At 37.5% G+C, this 16,706-nt stretch overlaps 1 protein-coding gene across 4 annotated transcripts; it reads left to right on the top strand.

Moving 5' to 3' along the window:
• The first annotated feature begins 8,305 nt into the window (after window positions 1-8,305).
• LOC125859793 (probable galacturonosyltransferase 13) lies at window positions 8,306-14,687 on the top strand. 4 transcript variants are annotated; one of them, XR_007445788.1, is made up of 7 exons: window positions 8,365-9,066; window positions 10,094-10,149; window positions 10,274-10,432; window positions 10,930-11,523; window positions 12,930-13,232; window positions 13,895-14,300; window positions 14,545-14,687. XR_007445788.1 is itself a non-coding variant. In XM_049539607.1 (6 exons), the coding sequence occupies exons 1-6, from the start codon at window positions 8,847-8,849 to the stop codon at window positions 14,174-14,176; spliced, it is 1,611 nt and encodes a 536-aa protein (XP_049395564.1). In that variant the 5' UTR covers window positions 8,306-8,846; the 3' UTR covers window positions 14,177-14,687. The 4 variants fall into 4 exon arrangements, 3 of the variants coding, with proteins under 3 accessions (XP_049395564.1, XP_049395562.1, XP_049395565.1); XM_049539607.1 differs by having other exon boundaries at window positions 8,306-9,066; window positions 10,277-10,432; window positions 13,895-14,687; XM_049539605.1 differs by having other exon boundaries at window positions 13,895-14,687.
• Window positions 14,688-16,706: the final 2,019 nt, after the last annotated feature.

Genomic DNA, 16,706 nt, shown 5'->3' with positions numbered 1-16,706 from the left:
ACTTCACCAAACTCATTCAATTTAAGCATCTCATAGTCACATGCTTGAACAATCCACAAACCCACTTCTTAGGGCACCATTGAAGACTTTAGGAAAACTTGGGTTCTTTGAAAGGGTTTTTCATAAAAACCGTCATTCAACATAAATACAACCACATTACTTCATAATAAAGCCATTTAAAACAATAAAAGTTTGAACCCATGTTGAAGAGTGAAAGATCTAGTTTTTCATGTTTTCCAAGCTTTGAAAAACACTTTGATACGACTCTAGGGTGAGAGATAACCGTAGATAAAGAGCCACCATATCTTAATCCGAAGATATCCACAAGAAATTGAGAAGAAATGACCTTGAGATCTCCAAACCCTATCCTCAATAGCTCCATTCTTCTCCTTCTCTGATGGAGGGTTTCTAGTGAGAGAAAATTTGAGAAGAGATGGGTTTCTTTTAATTCTATTTGGAGGGTCTTAAAATGAAAGGAATTAGGTCATAATAAGGTTATGTAGTTGCTAGGAAAAGAATATAATAGTATAGGGTCAATTTTGGAAAAGAACTAAGGACCCTAAAGTTTTTACTTAAAATTTTTGCCCCTTGCCCGCTTGAGTTCTCCCTTTGGACACTTGGGCTCGCCAAGTGCACTAGGCGATTCGCCTAATGCACACTTGGTCTGCCCTTTGTTCCAGTGGCTCACTCAAGGGCGATGTTCAATGGGCGATTGGAGGGGAAAAGGGCGACACGCCAAGCAAGTCGGCGATCATGCACCTAGGTCTCCCTTTGGAAACTTGAGCTTGCCAAGTGAACTAGGCAACTCGCCAAGTGCACACTTAGCTCGCCCATTTTTCCAGTAGGCTCACTAGGTGGGTAGTCCACTAAGAGAGGTGGGGAGCCATTGGGCGACCAAGGCTGCCCATCACCAAAAGGTCCTAAACAGCCCATACATCAACTCAAGGTCACATTAACCCAAACGTCAAGGCTTTAGTTCATCCTATCAATTTTCCGAGTCGTTACATTATCCCCCACTTAAGAACATTCGTCCTGGAATGACACTTAAACACATTAAGGGAAAACAACTCGAGACTAGCAGCCCAACAAACATACAACATCATAATCCATGCACAAACTAAAAGAAACATCAACTTTATCTCAACATGTATTCATTGCATTCTAAAAACTCATTACACACACATACTTCATCATTTCTTACTTTAAATGGAGGAACTAGCTTCTCTGATCATAAACATGCTCATTATAACAACATGAAGCCGAGATATTAAATCACTCTCAAAAGCACACATGGGCATGTTCATACATTCACTTCTTGAATTCACAACAAGCATCTCATACTAATTGAACAACAACATGAGGGAATATAGATCAGTTACTCATTTTATCATTCTATCATAATCTCATCAAGAGCATGAATAACATAAGGAAACCATGCAATACATAATCATGCATGACTCCAAAACATGAAATAAGCTACTAAGAATACTAAGTCTCAAGCATGAATAGGAATAGAAGAAAGTGGTAAGGATACTAGAATTCTTCACAATCTCATAATCAACATACAATCACCCACTTAAGGAAGAACTCATACCCATAATAGACTAACATGAACACAACATAAGGACCTCAACATCACATTCTAAATCAAAGGGAACCATCACTTACCGGTGTCTTCACCCGGATGACTTTCCTTACTCTCCTTAGCTTGAAGCACATAGAAATGATTTTTCTTGGAAGCATTAGGATCCGGGCCACTATAAGTAGCTTTCTTAGCCTCTCTCCCCTTATCCATGAGTGTTGGACAGTCTCTCATCTTATGTCCCTTCTTTCCACACCCAAAGCAACCATCCGTACCAGCAAAACACTTACCCAAATGGTGTTTTCCACAATTAGCACATGTAGGCGTATCATAAGGAGAACCACCTCCACTTGAGATTTAGGGTTAGACACCCCACCTTTGCTCACCATAGAAGAATCATAGAAGGAATTTTGGTTGGTTGACCTCTCTTTTATCTTAGGTTGACCTTGATCATCGGATCTAGACCTCTTCAATTCCCTATTCTTTTCTTGGAGCTTTTCACCCTCCATTTGCTTAGCATAAACCATAAGACGAGATATATCCATGTTATCATGAAGCATAGTTGAACAACATTCTTTTCACACCAAGCTAAACACACCCGTCACGAGCCTACTCATTTCCTCTCTAGTATCCACAACCATAGAAGGAGCATATTTAGACAACTCGGTGAATTTAAGAGAATACTCCTCAACACCCATACCTCCCTGACGAAGGTTGCTTCCCTTTTCTCCCTAGGAAAGAATCTATCAAGGAAAGCTCTGTTGAACACCTCCCAACATATAGCATCCGCTCCTTCCAGCCTATTCCTCTTCCATTGAGTAAGCCATACTTGTGCCACACCCTTCAATTGATAAGCGGCCAGCTCCGCTTTCTTCCTAGTAGTAACCCACATAGCATCTACAATCTTATAAACCTCATTTAGGAACTCTTGATGGTCTTCACCCACTTGAGAGCCAAAGAACTATGGAGGATTCATTCTAGTGAAATCTCTTAAACTCGAAGACGTAGTGCTCTCATTAGGGTTCTCATGAGGTCTAGCATCCCCAGTCACTTGAGCCGTCAAAGCATGAGTCAAGGGTTGGAGAGTCGTCCTTATCTCCACATTAGTCATAGCTCCTTCATCAACAGGAACATGAGGATCTTGAAAGACTTCCTCAACTTGGGGAACTTGACCACCTAGAGGAACTTGATTACCTTGAGGAGCTTGATTCTCCAGAGGAGGAGCTCCTCTTTTCACACCCTCTCCTTCCACCCCCCTCGCTTTATTCCTTCTTGTATTCATATCTTATAAACACAAGATAAGGGGTAATGGAAAGGACACTATAGATCTAGCTCTAAGGCACGACATAGGAGTATGATGCCTTTCGCTCATAGATGTGTCGCGACTCACACCGATGAACAAGACTATACTAGACGTGGCTTGTGAGACGACATCCTTAAAGTACTATTCCAAAATCTTTGCTCTGATACCATGTTTATCACAACCCGAGTCTAGGACTCAAATGTGACACAACATACTCGACCCTGAAGAAGGTCTAATATAAGCCTTATAGCATTCATTCATTGCATAGCTATTAAAAATTGTACAGAATTAAAACTTTTCATTCACCACCATATGATTCAAAACATACCAAACATTTAAAACATTGCAGCAGAAGTCTACTTGTCTCACATGGCCATATTAATACAATCCTAAAAAACCAACAAAAGTAGGCTCACGACCCCTTTACACTTGAAAAGTCTAGAAAGTGTCTAATACGAAGAAGTATAACAAAACATAAAGCTTCTAAAATGTGTCCCCGAATGATGAGGACATACCACTCTAACATGGGAGTCTCAATCCAAGTTTTCAGTAGAACTAGCAAGTCACTTGCCGAAACCTACACTTGTACACATAAACAATAATATAGAGTTAGTACACAAAAATGTACTAAGTATGATGACCATGCAAAAACATGCTAAAACGGACATTTTGGTTTGGAAACCATGCATGATACCAATTTCAAGATATTCCATGACCATAAGAATAAGAGGCATCAAATACAAGTATTACCAACAACCAAGTCATTATCATCACAATTCCACCAAAGGTGAACTTAACTTTCTCGTCAAGATCCTTCAATGTCAAAACACAAAACAAGAACAAATACATCAAACATGGCATCTCAATAATCTTAGGGTCCCTAACTATAATAGCCCTATGACCCACTTAAGTAATTTATGAAGTGGCATCCTATACTACCTCTTCACACCACACCCAAGTCTTCCTCTAGGCCACCATAGATAAGACTCCTCTCATTTCAACATATCATGCTAAACAACTTATATCACAAACTCAAGTGAAACATGCTTCATATCATTCATCAACTACGACATACATTATATCATGGAAGACATGCATCATTTCATATACACATGCGAGATGTACATCATATCATGTAACACCACACCGTAAGAAAGGTGATCAACTTGCCTGGGGTCAATCGGTGATTAGCCTAATGGATCCACTAGCTATCCTATATGGGCACATAGTTAAGGGACAAAGACCTTGCTACATGACAGCCCCCTTCGACTAACGTATGGGCATCTATCACAAGGGATTGCTACTAGACATCCCGCCTCAACTATCGTGAGAGAATCCATCCCACTAAATGACCTTTCAGTGCTTAGCCTTGATTCCCATAGAGTAGTTCATGTCATTTGTTCATTAAGAAAGAGAGATTGTTACTAGATAACCCCGCCTCAAATAACGTATGGGTATCCATCTCATTCCAACTTCCATAAATCTTTTGGGGATAGAGATTGTTGCTAGATAACCCCACATAAACTAACGTATGGGTATCCATCTCCAAGGATAGCTACTAGATACCCCGCCTCAACTATCGTATGGGCATCCATTCTCTCCCAACAAGAGGATAGCTCATAGATTCAAACATGAGAATAACCTTTCATATAAGAATCCCTTAACATACTTTAGTGAAGAGTTGAGAATAACCTTTCAAATCAACACATCATAACATCCATGATCATATAACTTCATACATGCTTTTAAGAAAAGGAAACCTAAGTCTACCAATTCAAGATGCATTAAAAAGTAAGAAAACCTTCCACATGCAAACATCTTCATTCATAAGTGCATAATTGAGAATGTCATTTCAATACTAGCACACCTGCATTCTAGGCATAGACCACACACACATTCTTCATATCATGTTCATACTTACACATTTCATATCACATTCATGCATATATTCTTCACAATTAAGGTAATAAGAAGACTTCTACCAATTTAATTACCATTATGTACATAGGAAGTCACCACCTCCACCATAAGTGGATCACACATCAATAGATCACACTTCTATATCAACATAAACTAAATCATGAATTTGCCTTACAAGGCCATAATGAATACATCACCACATACCAACAATTCTTCATAATTAGGCATGCATAATCATATTACTTTACTAAACTCATTTAGTTTAAGCATTTCATAGGCACATGCTTGAACAATCCACAAACCCACTTCTTAGGGCACCATTGAAGACTTTAGGAAAACATGGGTTCTTTGAGAGGGTTTTTCATAAAAACCATCATTCAACATAAATACAACCACATTACTTTATAATAAAGCCATTTAAAACAATAAAAGTTTGAACCCATGTTGAAGAGTGAAAGATCTAGTTTTTCAAGTTTTCCAAGCTTTGAAAAACACTTTGATAGGAATCTAGGGTGAGAGATAACCCTAGATAAAGAGCCACCATACCTTAATCCGAAGATATCCACAAGAAATTGAGAAGAAACGACCTTGACATCTCCAAACCCGAGCCTCAATAACTCCCTTCTTCTCCTTCACTAATAGAGGGTTTCTAGTGAGAGAAAATTTGAGAGGAGATGGGTTTCTTTTAATTCTATTTGGAGGAGCTTAAAATGAAAGGAATTAGGTCATAATAAGGTTATATAGTTGCTAGGAAAAGTCTAGAATAGTATAGGGTCAATTTCGGAAAAGAACTAAGGACCCTAAAGTTTTAACTTAAAATTTCTACCCCTTGCCCGCTTGAGTTCTCCCTTTGGACACTTGGGCTCGCCAAGTGCACTAGGCAATTCTCCTAATGCACACTTGGTCCGCACTTTGTTCCAGTGTCTCACTCAAGGGGGATGTTCAATGGGCTATTGGAGGGGAAAAGGGCGACACGCCAAACAAGTTGGCGATCAAGCACCTAGGTCGCCCTTTGGAAACTTGAGCTTGCCAAGGGCACTTGGAGACTCGCCAAGTGCACATTTAGCTCGCCCATTTTTCCAATAGGCTCACTAGGTGGTCCGTCCACTAGGCGAGGTGGGAAGCCATTGGGCGACCAAGGCTGCCCATCGCCAAAAGGTCTTAAACAACCCATACATCAACTCAAGGTCACATTAACCCAAACTTAAAGGCTTTAGTTCATCTTATCATATTCCAAGTCGTTATATTATCCCCTACTTAGGAACATGCATCCTGGAATGACACTTAAACACATCAAGGGAAAATGACTAGAGACTAGCTGCCCAACGAACATACAACATCATAATCCATGCACAAACTAAAAGAAACATCAACTTTTTCTCAACATGTATTCATTGCATTCTACAAACTCATTAGGCACACATACTTCATCATTTCTTACTAAAAGAGAATACTCTTCAACACCCATACCTCCCTGACGAAGTTTGATAAACTCTTCTACCCTTGCCTCTGCTTTCTCCCTCTAAAAGAATCTATCAATGAAAGCTCTCTTGAACACCTCCCAACATATAGCATCCGCTCCTTCCGGCCTATTCCTCTTCCATTGAGTATGCCACATTTGTGCCACACCCTTAAATTGATAAGCGGCCAGCTCCGCTTTCTCCCTAGTAGTAACCCCCATAGCATCTACAATCTTATAAACCTCATCTAGGAACTATCGAGGGTCTTCACCCACTTGAGAGCCAAAGAACTTTGGACGATTCATTCTAGTGAAATCTCTTAGCCTCGAAGACGTAGTGCTCTCATTAAGGTTCTCATGAGCTCTAGCACCCCTAGTCGCTTGAGTCGTCAAAGCATGAGTCAAGGTTTGGAGAGCCGTCCTTATCTCCACATTAGTCATAGCTCATTCATCAACAGGAACCTGAGGATCTTAAAGGACTTCCTCAACTTGGGGAACTTGACCACCTAGAGAAACTTGATTACCTTGAGGAGCTTGATTCTCTAGAGAAGGAGCTCCTTTATTCACACCATCTTCCACCCTCCTCGTGTTATTCCTTCCTGTATTCATATCCTATAAACACAAGATAATGGGTCAGGAAAAGGACACAATAGATCTAGCTCTATGGCACGACATAGGAGTATGAAGAAAGTGAAACATCCTAACGTCCTATAGCCTCTCGCTCATAGATGTGTCGTGACTCACACCGATGAACAAAATTCTACTAGATGTGGCTTGTGAGACGACATCCTAAAAGTACTATTCCAAAATCTTTTCTCTGATACCATGTTTGTCACGACCCGAGTCTAGGCCTCGGATGCGACACAGCATACTCGACCCCGAAGGGGATCTAATACAAGCCTCATAGCATTCATTCATTGCATAGCTATTAGAAATTGTACAGAATTAAAACTTTTCATTCAAAACCATACGATTCAAAACATACCAAACATTTAAAACAGTGCAGCACAATTCTACTTCTCTCACATGGCCATCTTAATAGAATCTTAGAAAACCAACATAAGTAGGGTCACGACCCCTTTACACTTGAAATGTCTAGAAAGAGTCTAATACGAATAAGTAGAACAAAACATAAAGCTTCTAAAATGTGTCCCCGAATGATGAGGACATACCACTCTAACTTGGGAGTCTCAATCCTAGTCTTCACTAAAACTAGCAAGTCACTTGCCAGAACCTACACTTGTAGACATAGAGGAAAATATGGAGTTAGTATACAAAAATGTACTAAGTATGATGGCAATGCAAAAACATGCTAAAACGGACATTTTGGTTTGGAAACCATGCATGATACCAATTTCAAGATATTCCATGAACATAAGAATAAGAGGCATCAAATACAAGTATTACCAACAACCAAGTCATTATCATCACAATTCCACCAAAGGTGAACTTACCCTTCACCTCATGATCCTTCAATGTCAAAACACAATACAAGAACATATACATCAAGAAGGGCATCTCAATCATTTTAGGGTCCCTAACTGTAGTAGCCCTAAGACCCACTTAAGTAAGATATGAAGTGGCATCCCATACTAGCTCTTCACACCACACCTAAGTGTTCCTCTAGGCCACAAGGGTATTTAGGCAAATGTTTTCTCTTCCCATCCTCGAGCCTCCCTATGTATACTTTGCCAATTCACGTAAACCGTGATTTTTACTAGGATGATATTTATAGCACCATAGACCATACATGTAACAGAAGATCCATTATATGATTCCTTTTTTTCGTCGTACTTCTGATACATGCTTATTGTTAAGTTAATACATAATATGCTACCAGTTAACCACAAGAAAAGAAGACAACGAATTAGCTCCCCACCCCAAAAAAAAAAATAAGAAGCTGTAAACCATGCAAATTTTCATTAATCAACCCAATAGATACTAAATACTTTTAAAAATTGAAAGATTTTTTTTTTCTGTTTTTAAAATTTATTTTGTAACCTTGAGAGGAAATAGTACTGCCATTGACCAAATCAAAATTAGAAAGAACACACAAACACACAGAAAAAGGAAATTCCAAAATACCTTCTCCCCCTCTCTTTCTTTCTTTTCTTTCTTTCTGTTCAATCCTCCAATGGAGGGAGTAACAAAATTCATCTACCATTAAAACTGTATCATCCTCAGGTTTATCATTTTTCAAATTTCATTGATTCATTCATTCACACATACATAGATATGATGAATTCATTACACAGACTTATGTGTGTATTTTCATCTTGAAACTGATTCAAGCAGCCCTAAACGTTTTCCATTTATAAAGGATTCTGCTGGTTTTCAGGATTGGGGTAAACGGAAGAATAAAGGGTCTCCCATTCAAATGCCATTGGTCTCGGAAGAGACCCCGAACTTCAGATTTGAAGCGATCAAGATTGTTTAATTAGTGTCGTGTTGGATCTGATGGTGAAAAAAACACCATTGTGTTCGTATTGTTTAAGGAATCAAGAAGAGGGTAGTGGCATCATTGGAGGTGCTGGGATTGTGGAGGATTGGGATTGGGTGGTGATTGGAGTTACAGGAGGAAGATGCAGCTGCACTTCTCACCTAGCATGAGAAGTATAACAATATCGAGCAGCAATAACAATGGAGGGTTTGGTGAATTAATGAAGATCAAACTCGCACCTCGCCATTTCAACTATAGAAGACTCTTTCATACAATACTTCTCCTAGCTTTTTTGTTGCCTTTTGTCTTCATTCTCACTGCTCTTGTTACCCTTGAAGGCGTCAACAAGTGCTCCTCATTTGGTACTTAAAATCAATATCCTTTTTCCTTTATACAATTAGCTTCCTAATCCTGATGTATTTTACACCATTGCTGGTTCCTTTACAGTGGATGTGCATGTTTTCCTTTTCTTGTTATTGTTCCGTAGCTTATATTGTATATTGCGATTCCTTTTCTTTTTTTTTTTAACTTTCATCAGTTATGTTATCGACCTGGTCTAGTTTGGCATTGAGACAAACTTCTTCTTGTTATTTCTTTGTCAACAATGCAGTATAGCTGTTTTTATTTATTAGTTTAGATTGTTGTCAATGTTATTGAAACTGTGATGATTAATTTGACATCAGGATTGTGTAACATTAAGGGGAAAGTTGAGTTCTCTCTTTCCCGAGCCTAGTCATGTCTTCAACTTGATGGCAAGTACCCTCATAAAAGGGAAGGACAAAGATACTGATAAATGAGTTGTAACAACTTATTGTAATCCTTGCTATACTTTGATTCAACTTTAGTAGCAGAAACATGATTGAATTCAATTCATGGATGTCTATGCATGCAAGAGAGAGGGTTGCTGATGGGTGGGGGTGGGGGGCATGCTTAGTTAATATTTTTGGTTGTTTGCACCTGTGGTATCTAGTAAACACCAGCTTATGTTTGTAGGGGACTGTGGTCTTCTTATATATGTAAGAAATGCTACCTTCTGTATTTTGTGGAGTCTAGAAAATGTTAATTGTTGGCACATGTAACTCAGTGCTATCTTCAAGCACAAGGACTTTTGCATCATATCTCCTGATCATGTCTTTTTGTTCTTGGATGTCTTTCAGTGCTCTTCTTTCTGTTCCGTAGAAAAAAAGAAGACCCCTTCCCTGGTTGGGTTCTTTTGGGTTTGGGACCCTGCCTCAAAGTACCAGTGGTTATGATGCTTGTAATAGCTGCTTCTTTTCATTGCTCAGTTTACTTCTGACTATTGTTAAATCACACTTTACTTTTGATTTGTTACAACATAACTAAAGTTCTGGCAAACCTTAACTTTACTCTCGTTTAATCGATATTCAGACTGTTTAGGTAGACGATTGGGACCAAAGCTTCTTGGACGAACTGATGATTCAAAAGTAAATGAACTTCCTCTATATCATTTATTGCTGCTTTGTCGTGCCATTGTTTTCCAATCTTGTATTAAGCATTTATTCAATAATGCAGAGTACTTTTATTAATCAAAGTGTTTCTCTGTTTCAGCAGAGACTGGTAAAGAATTTTGTTAAGATCCTCAATCAAGTAAACTCTGAGGAACTGCCATCTGTTATGAAGCTCCCAGAGTCTTATGCTCATCTTGTTTCTGAAATGAAAAATAACAAGTACAGTGCAAAAGAATTTGCTTTGATGCTGAAGGGAATGGTATGTGCAAATAGCCATTCTCTCTTTTGTTCGTGTACAATTGATTGCTAGACATATTAACTTGGTCTGTGCATTTGCCTCTGTGTCACACTCGCCTACTCTTTTGAGCATTATGTTCACTGGGAGGGCTTAACTGAGTTATTCCCATTCCCCACTTTGAATATCAGTTAAGAAAAACATGGATGAGGAGTGAAAATGCACGGAGTGGCACACTATTTGCAGAAAATCCGTTATTCTTGTTACTCATGGGCTTGTTTTGTCTTTTGATTGAGGAAAATGATTCATAATGTTCATATACCTTTTGCATGCTTTACTCTTTGTTTGACTAGTACAAAACCATGTGATTCGTCCTCGTTTATGTACCCCACTTTACTTGTACAAAACCAGTATGTCACAGAGCATTTCTTCCTTCATTGCCGTGTATGCATTGTGTTAAAGTGTGCATGTACCTCGTAGCTAAACTTTGCTTCACAATGTTTGCATTTGCTATTTTGCAGATGGAGAGATCTGAAAGGGAGATCAGGGAATCAAAATTTGCAGAGCTAATGAATAAGCACTTTGCAGCTAGTGCAGTCCCTAAAGGCATTCACTGTCTTTCACTGCGGCTGACTGATGAGTACTCCTCTAATGCTCATGCACGAAGACAGTTGCCTTCGCCAGAACTACTCCCTCTCCTTTCCGAGAACTTGTTGCACCATTTTGTATTGTCAACTGACAACATCCTAGCTGCTTCAGTTGTGGTCAATTCTGCCGTGCAGTCATCTTTGAGGCCTGAAAAAACTGTTTTCCATGTCATCACTGACAAGAAAACATATGCAGGGATGCACTCCTGGTTTGCTCTTAATCCTGTCTCTCCAGCGATTGTGGAAGTTAGAGGTATTCATCAGTTTGACTGGTTAACCAGAGAAAATATTCCAGTGCTTGAAGCAGTTGAGGGTCATTATGGGATTCGGAAATACTACCATGGAAACCATGTAACTGGTGCCAATCTCAGTGATACTACTACTCCACGATCTTTTGCCTCAAAACTGCAGGCTAGAAGCCCAAAATACATTTCCTTGCTCAATCACATTCGCATATATTTGCCAGAGGTAGCACTTATAACATAATTGCCTTCCACTTTAGCATTAAATTTATTGGATAAAAGGGTAATGTCTAAAGCTTTACAGTTTCTGATAGACACATGCAGATGTTTACTCTATTGGGTGAACACCCACTGGTTTTGGTCCAATGTACCCAGGAAAAGATTTTCTAAGATATAAGTAGAGTGAAATGATAGGCCTAAGTATGAAAACGGAGTCAAAGTTGGTGTTGCTTAAGCAAGGTGCCTAAGACAGGTCTTTTGTATGTTCTTTGTTTTATGGATCAACCTTAGCTATAATTCGATCAGTTTAACAGAAACTGGGTTGGCTAATTTTATCTGACATTTAAGAATTTTTTGTTTATTTTATTTACAGTTGTTATCTGACAATTGAAGATTCTGTTAATTTTATTATTATATATATGTTATAGATAGATAACTGGAACCAGTAGGAATTTGGTTTAATGCTAATCCCAATTGTATTGCTAAAGCGTGCAGGCTTTTGTGCTCCCCAAATCATTCGCATTTCATGCATGAAACTAGGATTGAAATTTCCATGTTTTGTGTAGAACTTCATAGCACCATAGCTACAACTAGCAATTTTCAAGGCTCCTGTGAGCATTCAATCCCAAAGCAGTATGAGCAAACACTATTACCCCCAGATTTGAATTTGTTGTTCAGCCTTGTTTTCTTTATCATCCTTCGTTTTCTTTACTTTACTTTTATTGTGCTATTTTAAAAATGTCCCCACTATGACTACAAGTGTTGCAGTCCAAGTGCTCTTTTTATTCAACTAAACTTACACTTCTATGCAGCTTTGAACAGCATTTTCTTGTTTTCCTTTTTCTCCTTTCTTTTTTTTGGTACACTGGAAAGATCAAATGATTACAATCTTTCAAAAGCAACATTGCTAGAGTCCACCATGCGTATAAATTCTATATGCATTTCCCCAGATAATTAAATCTTCATCATGCTTGTGCCCTTCGTTCGCCAGGAAGTTGACACACTGGGTTGCCTCTCTCGAGATGTGTTTAATAGAGGTCTTGTTGATTACAAATATTACAGAGTCTTCAATAATAGGATGGTGTAGTATTTCCTCATCCTTAATCAGCTAGACAACAAGTATCCCATTAGCTTAGATACAGTTTGCCCTTTTTTTATGAGTCATAATTCTGATGTGAGGCTTGTCAAAGATTTCAGCTTACCTAAATATCCCAACACCCATTTTCTGTGATCATCTCTAAAGATCCCTCCAAAAGCAGCATCTCCAGACCGTGTCTTGACACTACCATCTTTCCTTTTTCTCCCTGCTATTAGCAGGTTTAATCCTTAGTTCTTTTATGAGACCTTTACTCACCTCTTGTCTGTCTTGATATACTCTTTCTGTACTAATCTGAGATTCTATGTTGTATGCAGCTCTTCCCAAACCTTCATAAAGTGGTTTTCTTGGATGACGATGTTGTGATTCAGCGTGACTTGTCTCCATTGTGGAGCATTGACCTTAAGGGAAAGGTGAATGGAGCTGTTGAGACCTGTAAAGGAGAAGATGAGTGGGTGATGTCAAAGCGATTCAGAAACTACTTCAATTTTTCTCATCCTCTCATAGCAAAAAATTTGAACCCTGACGAGTGTGCATGGGCTTATGGGATGAATATCTTTGACTTGCATACATGGAGAAAGACAAATATAAGAGATACTTACCATTCATGGCTTAAAGAGGTAGTCGGATTTCACATGGTTCATGATTTTTGTATTATCTTTAAGTTTTATATGTTCCTACATATATGGGATTATTTTTCGATCATGCAAGATTTCTGAGATTCTTCTATGCTTCTTGCTTATGTCTGTATTTTGTCTAATGTGCGACTTATTAAACTTTTTCTTCTGCAATGTTCTTCTAGATTACACAAGCATGTCCTTGTTCAGCCTTTTCTTGTTGGTTTGGATGCTATTAAATTTACTATTGTACAGAATTTTCTGTTTGACATCAGAAGTGTTGTGATTAAGAAGTTTAAAGCTGTAATTTTTCTGTTTCATTCTGATGTTTTTTGCTGTCTTCACTATTGAAAGTACAAACTCCACGAAAGCAGGACATGTAATCTTCAATATACATATCACCCCCTAAATGGGGTTGGTGTACATTTAGAGTTGAGGTGATTGGATTCTCTTGTATTATGCACCATCCCATCCTTTTAAGCAAGCAGCACAGTGATCAATTATTGTAGATCCATAAAGAGTTCAATACTTCGGATGGCTGATATAGTGCTGATTCAAGTTGAAAAGATGTCATAACTATTCTTTGACAAATATCTCTTTTTCTTTCTAGAAAAGAAAGCCATGTGTTATAAATGAACACTCTTGACCTTTGTGATCTTTTGTAGAATTTGAAGTCCAAACTGACAATGTGGAAGCTTGGAACACTACCTCCTGCTTTGATTGCATTCAAGGGTCATGTTCACCCAATTGATCCCTCATGGCACATGCTCGGCTTGGGCTATCAAAATAAGTCCAACATTGATAAAGTGAAGAAGGCTGCTGTAATTCATTACAATGGCCAGTCCAAACCTTGGTTGGAGTTGGGCTTCGAGCATCTCCGTCCTTATTGGACCAAGTATGTAGACTACTCCAACGATTTTATAAAGAATTGCCACATATTGGAGTAATCGATAGGTTGCACTCCAACTACAAAACACAAAGTAGGAATCCAGAAGTTGCAGACTTTTTCATTCTATGTAACTCCACAATCGAATAGAAGAGGAAATTCTCAGATTGGCTGAATTTGATCAGGTATATTCAGGTTTTCGGATTTGCTGCTTTTGGCTCAATTCTATGAAGAGAACCTGCATTACTAGCATGGCTATGAGATTCATTTCTTTCCGTCTGTAAGAGGTTCATCATTTTTTTTAAAAAAAAATAATAATATTGGTTGGGAGGAAAAGGGCATTCTTTTGTGCCTCTTAGATGTCGGTATTGTTTAGGGGGCAATATTGGTGCATGGGAGAAAAGACTTATCATTTGCCATTGGTGATAGGAGCTGTTTATTGAGAAGAAAAGCCAGGATTGCAGGCCATGTTGAAAAGCTCTCCTACTTAGATACAGAGATAATTCTTTATCTTAAAAATATTGATTTTTTTTCTTTATATTGTCAGTCATCACCCACCCACATTCAACTTTATTACTTGATTAAATTATCTCTATTACATCAGACTGTAAGTAATGGAGAGAATTTGGGAACTATGACATACAATTATGTGCACAAAATTATTTGCTTCAAGAAATTTGAATTGTTTTTCTAGAGCTGCTACTAAATTTCTTGCTGTAAGGATAAATATCTTAAGATAGTTGACATGCCATAATTGATGTACTAGACTCTTTTGCTTAAGTTGTAGACAAAAAAAAACACTTTGAATAATCTAAAGTCTTCTTCTCCAACAAGGGTAAGATGTCGTATAAAAGAATCATTTAGTAAGCAAGAAGGATCCTCATTTGGCAAATATCTAGGCTTCCTACTCACTACCAAAGAAACAACACCATCGGACGAACTTTCATTTACTAATTGACAACTTCAAAATTTGATTAGCAGGTGGGAAAACCAAATTCCTTAGTTGGAAACTTTGTAGAGATGGCAATTGCGGCAAGGCATGACAAGGATGAGCCTTCACCATGCTAAGATTTTGATCTACCCTATGTTAGTGTAGGCATTTTAATATTATATTAATTTGTACCATTGAATTGCCACATTAACAATATTCTGTATACGTTGGAGTAGCCTGCCTCTAAATCATTGTTGCAGGGTTAGGCATTTGTGCCTAATTACTCACCTGTTAAGCAATGTCTATATGTATTATTGCCCTTTATTTGTTGGTTCCGTTGGAGGTTACTGTTTGAGGCTGAAGTTGGTCAACCATGGCCATTACTTCTCTAAATTATTTCTCCTTTATTCTCACTCTTTATTCCTCCATTATACTTTGTAGACTATGTTAATCATAGACCATTTATCATCACTATTTACTACCGAATTATCTTCCTATTCATTGTTAGGAAGACTTCTTCTACTATAAATAATGGTGGTCTTCATTTGTTTAACATGCACAAAAAAAAATATAGAGTGCATAAAGTTTGTCAAAAAAAAGATACCAAATTGGGGGGGGTCCCTATTTTATAGATTAATTCGTTCATAATACATTTTTTCTAAAGGTATTAGTCTTATAATTTCTTTTATGCTTCCAATATATATTCTATATATTGTATGTCGTGAGTTTGTTGGAATGTTTCTATGTTTTCTTTTATTAAATTACTTAATAAAGTAATATCTATTATAGGTTGTTGCCAATATCCTAAGTATTCTTGATTTATCATTAATAAGAATATTGAATTTCTAAATCACTATTAAATTCTAAGGTTTCATCATATATACTATCTTTCTCATCTATTTCATACCATATTTGGTTCATTAATTCTTCTTCTTCTTCTTCAAATATCTTTTCCCATATTATCCTTCTTAGATCTATGACTTCTATATTTTTAAGTATATGCAGGATTAATGTTTTATATGTTAATAACATTTCATCATGTAAATAAGACATAACAATTTTAATACAATTCCCTTGTACCATAATTTTGACGAATATTATTCATATTAGATTACTATAAACTAGATTATTTTCAACATGTTTTTCTGTCATTGTTAACATCGTACTTTCAAAAGTACTTTCTTCCTAACAGCGCCTCAACTACGTTTACTCCTCTCATGGCTTCTCATGCCTAAAGTTTCAACTTTAGGATGGCATAGTCTGAAAATTTTCCTTTCTTTCCTCATGTTAACAAACTAGAAAACATGTGATAATAATTCTAGTATATAATAACTAATATAAACTTATTCTATCAACGCTATGATATTCAGGAATTAATAGGTTTAGCTATGCATAACATGAATATATGTACCTGTGTAGTATCTGTAATATTTTGATCCATAGCTTAGCTTGCAATTTAGATTTTTATTGAGAGAATATTTTGTATACAAGAGGCTTTGCTTTCCGTCAAGAAAGTCTTGCCTTATGTTGCCTTCTGGCTCTACTATATATACAACTATAAGTAACTCTACTATCGTTACTTTACATAAACTATAGTTACTTTACATAAACTATAGTTACTTTACATTCAATAATATACACTACACGTTTTTTATTACTT

Source organism: Solanum stenotomum, chromosome 3 (assembly GCF_019186545.1).
Source record: "Solanum stenotomum isolate F172 chromosome 3, ASM1918654v1, whole genome shotgun sequence".
Classification (NCBI taxonomy): Eukaryota; Viridiplantae; Streptophyta; class Magnoliopsida; order Solanales; family Solanaceae; genus Solanum; species Solanum stenotomum.
This window is presented reverse-complemented; position numbering and strand designations above follow the sequence as displayed.

What these genes read in the sequence shown, in the direction of transcription:
- LOC125859793 (XM_049539605.1), top strand. Translation starts at nt 8,847, where the DNA reads ATGCAGCTGCACTTCTCACCTAGCATGAGAAGTATAACAATATCGAGC. An exon ending in GACGAACTGATGATTCAAAA is followed by an intron (nt 10,150 to 10,273) that starts GTAAATGAACTT and finishes TCTCTGTTTCAG; the next exon opens with CAGAGACTGGTAAAGAATTT. An exon ending in CTTTGATGCTGAAGGGAATG is followed by an intron (nt 10,433 to 10,929) that starts GTATGTGCAAAT and finishes GCTATTTTGCAG; the next exon opens with ATGGAGAGATCTGAAAGGGA.